We start from the raw sequence: 11,714 nt of genomic DNA on the forward strand, positions 1-11,714 counted from the left end.
AGGTAACTAAGCAAAATGCTGTGCTTTCTTAACCAATGTTTACCATGGTTACCAGCGTACACCGATTAGCGCTGTCTCCCTGCACTCGTAGCCAGGGTACACATCGGGTTAGTAAGCAAAGCATAGTTACCCTATGTGTACTCTGGCTACGTCTGCAGGGCACAGGCAATGGCAACCCGAGAGCGGCGTACGCTCATAACCAAGGTAAATATCGGGTTTCTTAGTTACCCGATGTGTACCTTGGTTACGTGTGCATGAAGCAGGCCAGCCCAGCTTCTGGCAGCTGCGGACGGTCATAACCAAGGTAAATATCGGGTAACCAAGCAAAGTACTTTGCTTAGTTAACCGATGTGTACCTTGGTTACCAGTGTCCGCAGCTTCCAGATGCTGGGTTCCTGATCCCTGCACTAAGATTGTTTCTCTCTCGCTGTCAAACACACCGATGTGTGCTTCACAGCAGAAGAGCATCGAGCAAAAAAGAACCAGAGCTGTGTGTAACGATCAGCGATTTCACAGCAGGGGCCAGAATGCTGCTCAGTGTCACACACAGCGAGATCGCTAATGAGGTCACTGGTGCGTCACACAAACCGTGACTCAGAAGCGATCTCGCTATGTGAGAAGTACACCTTAGATTCGTCATTACTGTTTTAAAGGCTACTTCCTTTTATTATACCTTGGGGTTTTTTTTAAATTTGTTTTATTGTTAAACCACATTTTACCTTCATACCATAACATTTTTGCTTATGATTAAAAAAACCACACAAATCTTTAAACCAAAAAAGTATTTTTTATTATATAAATTTAACGGAAAAAATTATAAATTAAAAAAATCTTGGGTGGAGATAGTACTGGAGGGGCTGGGGCTGTCAGATGGGAACACTTGGACAGTGGGAGTATGGAGGGTGGATGTTGGTGAGGGTGAATGAAAACAAGAAAGAGAAGGTGAAGTAGTGGTGGTGGAAAAACCAAGAGGAAAAACAGGAGATGGGATGGGATTTGTTAAGGATTGAGGGGTGGAGTGGAGGGATTTGGTGACAGAAGAGGTGGTTGTTGAAGGAGAGTGTTGTAGTTGGGGCAGGATGGATGTGGAAGGAGACTGGGGGTACTGGGCAGGGAGTACAGGTATGGCAGGGAGTGGACGGACAGATGGTGTAGTTGTGAACTGGTACGGGGCTGGACGCTGGAATGGGGCAGGATGCTGGTATTGTATAGGAGGGGGAGGAGGGACATTGGCTGGAGGGGGGGCAGGTGCGGGAGGAATTGGAGGTGGTTGGGGGGTAACCTGCGCTAGAGCATTGTGGGTGGCTTGCATTACATGCATCTGCTGCTCAGGAAAAAGCTTTTCCATGCGCTCGAGGACTGCCTGGAAAAAACAATGGTTGGGCGACTTTCTTGCATCTAAATGCAGCCTGTCCAGACGCGTGCACAAATCATGCGTATTGCTCTGCATGGTGTTTTGCACCAGGCTGAATCCAGCACTGGTTTGCTCTGACAGCAGTTTGAGTGCGTTCTGGAAGGCTGCATTTAGATGCAAGAACTCGGGCGCATAGCTCCTATCCAGACCCCTCTGACGCTGCCGCCTAGAACCCAAAGGTGTCAGTGTCAGAGGGGTGGGGTAGGGGAAAAGCTAACTCGTCAGCAGCAGCTTCATGTAACGAAGCCTCACCACATGCTCCAGCGCTGGTGAATGGCACAGAGGGACCAGAAGACAGGGAAGGTGCAGAAGGGTGGGGTCTGTCCAAGTGTTCCCCGGTTGCGGACTGTGTTGGGATCGCTTCAGTACGGTTTGATGCTGGCTCCCGGGTGCTGCAGACTGTGCTGTGGAAGAAAGGAAACAAAAAAAAAAAAATTATATTGCTATTGCCTGTCTCTTGCTGAAACTCAAAAAAAGGTTACACATGTAAACAGTTTAACTTTTGTCGATGTTGTGTGAAATATTTACCTTCTGTACGCCATTGTTGTCCGGAGGAACGCCAACACTCGGAAATACTTATATTTTGAGACGCGTCCTCCGGATCCACTCGGGGCCAGCATCTCTTTGTTCAACTCCTTCTTGAAGCGATCCCTGATGGACCGCCACTGGTTCTGAACTTTTTCCCCTGAAAAGTGAAAACACAATTGTTAGTATACAAAACATTACATCATGCAGCATAACCTACTGAATTGTGAATACTTACTTGCTCGATTCTGGGCACTAGGATTGAGGTCCTCCCAACCTGTCACCACTTCACGGCAAACCTCCTCCCATAGCCTACGGGTTACAACCGAATCAGCGTGGCGGCGGTCACCCATGTTCCACAGCGGCTCCCGTCCTCGAACCTCATCGATGAGGAGGTCAATGTTGTGAATACATCCGGCCTCCTCACCGTCCGAGTCAGGAGCACGCTGTGAAGCCTGTTGAAAAAAAGATAAACAAAAAAAAATTACACAAAAACGACAATGAAGTAAATAAAAAACAAACAAAAAACAAAAAAAACTTACACTGTGACCGCCGCGACGATTATGCTGATGACCACGGGAGGTGTTGTTGGGAGGAACTCTACCACGAGCCCCAGAATCGGAAGCCTGAATAAAACAAACAAACAAAAAAAAAGCTTGGATGTGTCGGGCGCACTGTGGATGTGTCGGGCGCACTGTGGATGTGTCGGGCGCACTGTGGATGTGTCGGGCGCACTGTGGATGTGTCGGGCACACTGTGGATGTGTCGGGCGCACTGTGGATGTGTTGGGTGCATTTGAAATAAACTTACACTCTCTGAGCCCACTCCTTGTATCTCTCCACCCCTCGCGTCCCCTTCTGGAAGCGCTTCAACTTCATATTCCTGTTAAAAAGGTAAAACAATTTGTAATATATTTTGATTGTTAACCCCTTCAGGCACAGAGCATTTTCCCTTTTTTATTTTTCCTCACATGAGGGCTTGTTTTTTTGCGGGACAAGTTGTACTGTTAAATGAAACCATAAGTTTTACCATATAGTGTACTGGAAAAAAGCAAAAAAAATTCCAATTGTGGAAACCCTGCAAAAAAAAGTGTGATCACACAATACTTCGTGTCATATTTAATTCAACCTTTTTCACTATATGGTAAAACTAATGTGTTGTTGCGAGTTTGTAGACACCAAACATGTATGGTTTTACTTGTATGTACGGTGTTTACAAAATACCACGGGCATATACATCTCGCTGCCAGACTTTGGCTGCGAAATGTAAGGGGTTAATAGTTGTGGGTGGAACGCGATGTCACTCATAACTTGCAGGCACACATGTCAGCTGATAAAAACAGCTGATATGTGCGCGGATCACCGCAACCTGCCCTTGGCAGGGTGCATGGATTAACCATACACGATCCATGACAAATATATCTGTCGTGGTTCGTGAATGGGTGAAAACACAAAAAAAAAATACCTCATTTCGCTGAGAAGGTCCAGGAGGGCTCCCAGAAGAAGACATTTTTGCTGGACTTTTCCTGCCGGTGGTGCCTGCTGCCGGGTGGTGCCTGCTGCCGGGTGGTGCCTGCTGCCGGGTGGTGTCTGCTGCCGGTTGCTGACGGGTGGTGCCTGGTGGCCTGTTGGTGCCTGGTGGCTGGCGGCCGGGCGGTGCCTGGTGGCCTGTTGGTGCCTGGTGGCCTGTTGGTGCCTGGTGGCCTGTTGGTGCCTGGTGGCTGGCGGCCGGGCGGTGCCTGGTGGCCTGTTGTTGCCTGGTGGCCTGTTGGTGCCTGGTGGCCTGTTGGTGCCTGGTGGCTGGTGGCCGGGCGGTGCCTGGTGGCCTGTTGGTGCCTGGTGGCCTGTTGGTGCCTGGTGGCCTGTTGGCCTGTTGGTGCCTGGTGGCCTGTTGGTGCCTGGTGGCCTGTTGGTGCCTCGTGGCTGGCGGCCGGGCGGTGCCTGGTGGCCTGTTGGTGCCTGGTGGCCTGTTGGTGCCTGGTGGCCTGTTGGTGCCTGGTGGCCGGGCGGTGCCTGGTGGCCTGTTGGTGCCCTGTTGGTGCCTGGTGGCTGGCGGCCGGGCGGTGCCTGGTGGCCTGTTGGTGCCTGGTGGCCTGTTGGTGCCTGGTGGCCTGTTGGTGCCTGGTGGCTGGCGGCCAGGCGGTGCCTGGTGGCCTGTTGGTGCCTGGTGGCCTGTTGGTGCCTGGTGGCCGGGCGGTGCCTGGTGGCCGGGCGGTGCCTGGTGGCCTGTTGGCCTGTTGGTGCCTGGTGGCTTGTTGGTGCCCTGTTGGTGCCTGGTGGCTGGCGGCCGGGCGGTGCCTGGTGGCCTGTTGGTGCCTGGTGGCCTGTTGGTGCCTGGTGGCCGGGCGGTGCCTGGTGGCCGGGCGGTGCCTGGTGGCCTGTTGGTGCCTGGTGGCTGGCGGCCGGGTGGTGCCTGGTGGCCTGTTGGTGCCTGGTGGCCTGTTGGTGCCTGGTGGCCTGTTGGTGCCTGGCGGCTGGCGGCCGGGCGGTGCCTGGTGGCCTGTTGGTGCCTGGTGGCCGGGCGGTGCCTGGTGGCCAAGCGGTGCCTGGTGGCTGGCGGCCGGGTGGTGCCTGGCGGCCTGGCGGTGGCTGGCGGCCGGGCGGTGGCTGGCGGCCTGGCGGTGGCTGGCGGCCGGGCGGTGGCTGGGGGCCGTGCGGTGGCTGGCGGCCGGGTGGTGGCTGGTGGCCTGGCGGTGGCTGGTGGCCTGGCGGTGGCTGGCGGCCGGGCGGTGGCTGGCGGCCGGGCGGTGGCTGGTGGCCGGGCGGTGGCTGGCGGCCGGGCAGAGGGGGTCTCGTCTGGCCGGGGATATAGGACTCACGGGCGGTGCTGCTTCTCTCCTCGTACACATGCGGTATGTGTGGGGCAGGAAGTGGAGGCAGGAAGTAGGCTGGGGAAAATAGACCGAGCATGCGCAGTGGCAAAAACCGCATGCGGCGGCCGGATGCGGTTTTTGCCGCAGGACGCCGCATGCGGCGCCCATAGGCATGCATTGAAAATTGCGCCGCATCGAATGGATGCGGCGCTATGCGTTTTTTTTTGCCGCACAAAAAAACGTGACAGGCAACGTTCCATCCGGCCGCCGCATCGGCTAAATCTGCCGCATGCGGCAAAAACCAGACGGAACGCAAGCCCATGCGGCACAATACGGCACTAGTGTTAGCCTATGCAAAAAAAACCGCAACCGGCGGCAAAAAAAACGGTTGCGTTTTTTCTGCAAAGTGCCGGAGTGTGCCGCATTGCAAAAACCGGAGGTGTGAAAGTAGCCTAAGCTGACACAGATCAGAGCTTAATTAGAGTGTCATTAGCAGAATCGACCCAATTATCTTTGATGAAAAATTCTACAACAGTGTGACCCTAGCCTAAAGGCGGCGTTACACGCTACGATTTATCTGATGATATGTCGTCGGGGTCACAAATTCAGTGATGCACATCCGGCATCGTTAGCGACGTCGTTGCATGTGACACCTACTTGCGACTCCGAACGATCGCGAATAGGTTGAAAATTGTTGATCGCTGACACGTCTTTCAGTTTCAAAATATTGTTCATCGTTTGGAACGCAGCAGACATATTGCTCCGTGTGACACCCTGCCAACGACTAACAACATCCACACGACCGCCTTGGTCAAACAATATATCGCTGAACGATGTTGCGGCGTTTGTGAGATGTGTACGTGTGACCGCTAATAAACGACCTATGTGCGATCTCGGCAAATTGTAATTACGATCTGGGAGTGTCACATCGCTACTGAGATCATCAGATAAATTGTAGCGTGTAACGGGGCCTTTAGACTTAGTTTTGTATCATAGCCAAGGCCCACTAGAGGATTCCATGGTGCACTAATGTGCCGGTCTGACTGACGGAGTCCTTATCATACTATGTTGTCATGTTACTAAAATTATTTTGGTTCTGTCTCCAGATTTCAAAATTTAAACTGCATGCATTGTTAAATAGCTGTTTTACACCAAATGAGGCTGGTATACTTATTTTAGAAATCCATTTCAGAGTGACTGTGAAATCTTTCTTGAAAGTTTTCCTAGAATTAGGATGTGTGCATACAAAGTTTTGGTAACTTTTTGGAGTGAGTCTGTTTTATTTTAAAGAAAGACCTGGCTAGTTTCCTGCCAGCGTTGAGAAACATGTGATGGTGTCTCCGCAGGCCTTCTTGCTTTGAATATTTCCCAGGGGGCATTGCTCTAGAATCACTGCGTTGAGAAACACGTGATGGTGTCTCCGCAGTAGTGGATGTTGATCTCCCTAAGGTCAACCATCCTTGCTCACATTATTTTAAAAATAAACTTTACAATTGCTTAAAAAAAACTTTAAAGACTGTTCCTGTTCACTTTTAGTGTAAAATCACTTTGTTCATATATTCAGAGTTTTCAGCATATTTTTTCCACTTCTGTTTTTGAAAAATGCCAGATAGAAAAAAAAATAAATGAATAAAAAAGTAAGTGCTTTGAAGTGGCTCCGGAGGTCATTCATTCCAATAATAGGCACTATCTAATCAAAAGGCTGCAAAAAAAAAGGCTTCAGGAAAAGAATTCAAAAACCCTTCAAAAAGGAAACAAAAAAACTCCTTCAAAAACTCCCCATAGAATGTGTATTCTGAAGTGATTGCCACTCAAAAACTTATCTTTCTGTACTGCCTTAAAAAACCTCTATGGACCCATCAAGGTACATCAAGACCGGCTTTATTCATGTTCACCTCTTCATGAACCAGGAGTGCCAGATGAGTCCCTGGTGGAGTAAGATTTCTGGCATAGTGAATGTCCACATTGTCAGAATACTGATTCAAATTTTTTGATTGGGCTTATTGTGCACATTGAGTCTTTTTGCTGAGTTTTCAGTTTTTGAAGCAGAAACTGAGCTGAAACTTAGTTTTTTTATAGGAGATTTTAGATTTGGAGAAGGATCTGGAGATTTCCACTTACAGTGGGGGAAATAAGTATTTGATCCCTTGCTGATTTTGTACGTTTTCCCACTGACAAAGATATGAACAGTGTATAATTTTAAGGGTAGGTTAATTTTAACAGTGAGAGATAGAAAATCCAAATTAAAATCCAAAAAATCACATTGTATAAATTATATAAATGTATTTACATTTTGCACAGAAAAATAAGTATTTGACCCCCTACCAACCATTCAGAGTTCTGGCTCCTACAGACACTTAGATACTCCAAATCAACTTGTTACCTGCATTAAAGACAACTGTCTTAACTTGTCACCTGTATAAAAGACTCCTGTCCACAGACTCAATTAATCAGTCAGACTCTAACCTCTACAACATGGGCAAGACCAAAGAGCTTTGTAAGGATGTCAGGGACAAGATCATAGACCTGCAAAAGGCTGGAATGGACTATAAAACCATAAGTAAGACGCTGGGTGAGAAGGAGACAACAGTTAATGCAATAGTAAGAAAAGGGAAGACATACAAAATGTGTGTCAATCGACATTGATCTGGGGCTCCATGCAAAATCTCACCTTGTGGGGTATCCAGGATCATGAGGAAGGTGAGAGATCAGCCTAAAACTACACAGGGGAACTTGTTAATGATCTCAAGGCAGCTGGGACCACTGTCACCAAGAAAACCATTAGTAACACATTACACTGTAATGGCTTACAATCCTGCAATGCCCGCAAAGTCCCACTGCTCAAGAAGGCACATGTGCAGCCGACCCATCTGAAGTTTGCCAATGAGCACCTGGATGATTCTGAGAGTGATGAGGAGAAGGTGCTGTGGTCAGATGGGAAAAAAATTGAGCTCTTTGGCCTTAAGTCAACTTGCTGTATTTGGAGGAATAGCAATGCTGCCAATGACCCAAAGAACACCATCCCCACTGTCAAGCATGGAGGTGGAAACATTATGTTTTGGGAGTGTTTCTCTGCTAAGGGTTCAGGACTTCTTCACCGCATCAATGGGACAATAGAAGGAGCCATGTACCGTAAAATCCTGACAACCTCATTCCCTCCACCAGGACATTAAAAATGGGTCATGGATGGGTCTTCCAGCAGGACAATGACCCAAAACATACATCAAGGCAACACAGAAGTGGCTCAAAAAGAAGCACATTAAGGTCATGGAGTGGCTTAGCCAGTCATTAGACCTTAATCCCATAGAAAACTCATGGAGGAGCTGAAACTCCAAGTTGCCAAGCGACAGCCTCCAAATCTTAATGATTTAGAAATGATCTGCAAAGAGGAGTGGAGCAAAATTCCTCCTGACGTGTGCGCAAACCTCATCATCAACCATAAAAAAAACGCCTGACTGCTGTGCTGCTAACAAGGGTTTTGCCACTAGGTATTAAGTCTTGTTTGCCAAAGGGATCAAATACTTATTTCTCTCTGAAAAATGCAAATAAATTTATATAATTTATACAATGTGTGATTTTCTGGATTTTATTATGGATATTTTATCTCTCACTGTTAAAATTAACCTACCCTTAAAATGAGAGACTGTTCATGGCCTTGTCAGTGGACAAACTTACAAAATCAGCAAGGGATCAAATACTTAGTTTCCTTACTGTATTTTCCACTTCAAAACCTCCTGGAAAAATTCCATGTGCATTTACTTACACTGCATTCACACATACAATTGAAGCAAAAGCAAGAAGTGATGCAAGAGATGAAAAGTCTTATGGGTTTTTTTTACAGATGTCTTCCATCTATGATCCATTTCAGGTTTTGATTTAAAAATGGCATAAAAAACCCCTGAACATTAAACCTTAGAGCTGGACTCATCAAATTCTCATAATAATGTCAGATAGGAAAACTTTCAAAGGATGCGATCATGAAGAAAGTGAGCAAAATAATGTTCTGATGGGTCATAGTAATTACCCTGCTTGCCAAATTTTAACTTCTGTGCCAAAAAAAAACCCTCTTTACTGCATCTCCTTAAAGGATAACATATTACTAGCATAGCTATTAAAAAAAAAACCAAAAAGCAAAAAAAAAGAAAGAAAACAACTTCATAAATGCCTCCGAGCAGACCTGAAGCTATTAGTTGTGAAACCAATGTTACAAAAATGAACGCGCAGGATGAATGTTCCACACATACAGTATGACTACAGGGAGTAATAAGAGCCCTGGCATGAAACAGTCTACTCCGGAAAATAATCATTTGACACGTATTACGAAAGCTACTTACACATTAGGAAAGCTTCCATAGATGAATCTGCTGGGGCAAAATTTCATATTATCAATGACGACGTAATCGGATTTTTTTTTTTACAATTGGCTACGGCCTTCCTTCAGTATTTTACGACGTTCAGTGAATTTTCACTTAATGATGATTGCCATTTTTATAAGTTGCAGGCTACGGTATTAATTTTTTGGCTGGCAGAAGGATTTATCTTCGGGCTTCTCCATGATTTCACGTTTCTTTGAAATAAAATGATTTTCTATACTCACCTGTCTCCAGCGCTGCTGTCTTCGATGCTGCTGTCACTTGCTTCAGGACCTGCTCATTATGCTCATGCATATTTACTGCACCGCTGACCCGGAAGCAAGTTTGATTGCATGGCCGGAGACATCAGCACCATGGACAGCAGTGGCAGGGACATGTGAGTAAAAAGTTCCTGCTCTCTATGTGCTATCACAGATAGCACACGGAAAACACGCGTGTGCCAAAATCACGGCACATGGATGGGCCATACACACCTTTAACATGTCCGTGAAAAACGTGTGTGTTTCTCACTGACATTTGAGGCCTTAAAGGTCCGATAACCTGCACCACAAGCTGTAATTCACTATCTGATGTCATAGCTGCAAGGGAGGCCTGCACAGGTGTGCAAAATCTCATTAGCCTTTTTCCTGATGCTTCTGCAGAATAAGGTCCATTTCACATGTCTGTTGAAAAAAATGTACTTGCTGCAAGGTGCATTTTGTCTATCCGTTTGGCTATCCATGTGAAATCCTTTTGGCATCCATGTGACAAGTACCGAAAAAAAAACACATGACACTGAAATTAATGGCTCTTTATGTGTTAAAGACATGCAAAGATAGATAGACAAATGGCTAGAGATAGATAGATAGACAGATGGATAGAGATAGATAGATAGAGAGATAATAGATAGGTAGATTAATAAATATAGATATACAATAGATACATATATAGATAATTTCTTAAATTAAAAAAAAAATTACATAGGCCCCTACCTATTTTTGATAACTAGCATAGGTAAGGCAGACAGCTATGGGCTGCAACCCTCAGCGGTCTGCTGTACCTTGGCTTGCTATCAAAAATAGAAGAGATCCCCTGCCATTTTTTAAAGTTATTTTTTAAAATAATTAAAATAAAATGGTGTGGGATCCGACCTATTCTCGATAATCAGCCAAGTTAAAGTAGTCAGCTGGGGGCTGGTATTATCAGGATGGGAAGGTGCATGGTATTGGGCCCTTAGCAGCCTAAAAATATCAACCTGCAGCTATCCCAGAATCACATATCCATTATATGCGCTAATTCTGGCACTTTGCTTGGCTCTTGACAATTGCCCTCATGCAGTGGCAATCAGCGTAATGGTTTTTGAAGTTGATGTCAACTGTGAAAAAAAAAGTCATGAAGAGCCGGCACAATCCAACAAATCTAAATTAGTCTATAAAAGTGAAACTAAAGGCATAAAAGAGAGAAGTAAAGAAATAAAGACAGTACACAGTCCCTCGATCACCAATTAATTCCCAAAAGAACTCCCACACAGCTCTGACATAATCCATATGGAGGTCCCGCGACGTTGCTCGACTCAGTCGCCTAGTGTATGGAGCCTCGTTCAGAGAATAAAACCCTATAGGCTGTAACAGCAGCCACTACTAGGTTTCACACCGTGCTCTGTGAGAGGTGCCGGCTGGGAGAAGTGGTGACATCATAAGGTTGCATAAGTTCACTGCAGCCGGGTTACATAGAAGGTAGCCGGAAATAAACCAAACATGGCTCTGTGTGGTTCACAGGAACACAGGATCTGTGTGATAACGTGTATGTGTGAGTATAACCATTGATTTTAATTAGTATGCTTCAGTACGTATGAGAATGGACACCACACATACTTGTCATACGAATGTGTGAAGGAGGCATGAAAAATAGTGCAGGTCAATTTTTTAATATTTTTTTTGCAATCCTCACAAATCAAGTAGCAAAGTGTTTGAATTTGCATGGAACGGTGAATTTCAGGGAATTTGGTCCTTCATACTTTTTTTTATCTATCAAGTATAACTGATTTTTCAAATGACTGAATCTTCCCATAAAATATTCACCACTAGAGATGAGTGAACTTGAGGTTCGATGTTCAGAGTTCGGAACCGACTTCCAAAAAAACAAAGTTTGAGTTTGAAGTTTGAGTGAGTGCAACCACTGAAGTGAGCAGCTCCTGTGCTTTAGTATGAGTGATGTTCAATCCTATGCAGGGTACTTGCCATGTTTTAATGGCTTTCACTGGGGTAAAATCAACGTGATCATAAGTAATGTGCACACACAAAAAAAAAGTTAAAAATCTCGCCCACCCTCTGCCGGAAATGTACTGCTTAGGGCTGGCAGCATGAGGGTGGAGACACGAACTGCCCAATTACTGACTTTCATTAAAGTTCGGATCAAGTCAGGGTCAAAAAACAAACTTTTTCAAGATTTGAATGTACCTGCCCAACTGAACTTCCAAAGGCTTGCTCATCTCTAGTCACCACCAACATTATTTAATAAGAACAACTTTCACCTCTCCTGGTGGGCAGTGCACTCACCTGCCAGCAAAATTTGCATAGCCTCCTCCTCCTGCTGCAACATATTCTGATTG

The 11,714-nt window shown here is 46.3% G+C and overlaps 1 protein-coding gene across 1 annotated transcript; it reads right to left on the minus strand.

Annotated features, from left to right (window-relative positions):
• Positions 1-1,580: 1,580 nt before the first annotated feature.
• On the minus strand, positions 1,581-3,794 carry LOC142255847 (uncharacterized). The gene is made up of 7 exons (XM_075327296.1): positions 3,529-3,794; positions 3,404-3,477; positions 2,750-2,821; positions 2,482-2,565; positions 2,178-2,394; positions 1,943-2,099; positions 1,581-1,818 (listed from the first exon to the last, which is right to left on the minus strand). Exons 2-7 carry the CDS (start codon positions 3,446-3,448, stop codon positions 1,581-1,583), a joined length of 813 nt encoding a protein of 270 aa, XP_075183411.1. The 5' UTR covers positions 3,449-3,477; positions 3,529-3,794.
• Between the last annotated feature and the right edge of the window lie 7,920 nt (positions 3,795-11,714).

Source organism: Anomaloglossus baeobatrachus, chromosome 11 (assembly GCF_048569485.1).
Source record: "Anomaloglossus baeobatrachus isolate aAnoBae1 chromosome 11, aAnoBae1.hap1, whole genome shotgun sequence".
NCBI classification, from domain to species: domain Eukaryota; kingdom Metazoa; phylum Chordata; class Amphibia; order Anura; family Aromobatidae; genus Anomaloglossus; species Anomaloglossus baeobatrachus.

Excerpts from the sequence above, each read along its gene's own strand:
- LOC142255847 (XM_075327296.1), bottom strand. The coding sequence starts at position 3,448 with ATGTCTTCTTCTGGGAGCCCTCCTGGACCTTCTCAGCGAAATGAG. Across the intron at positions 2,566-2,749 it reads AAGGAGTGGGCTCAGAGAGT|GCTTCCGATTCTGGGGCTCG; the intron begins GTAAGTTTATTT and ends TGTTTTATTCAG. Across the intron at positions 2,100-2,177 it reads TAGTGCCCAGAATCGAGCAA|GGGAAAAAGTTCAGAACCAG; the intron begins GTAAGTATTCAC and ends TTCACTTTTCAG.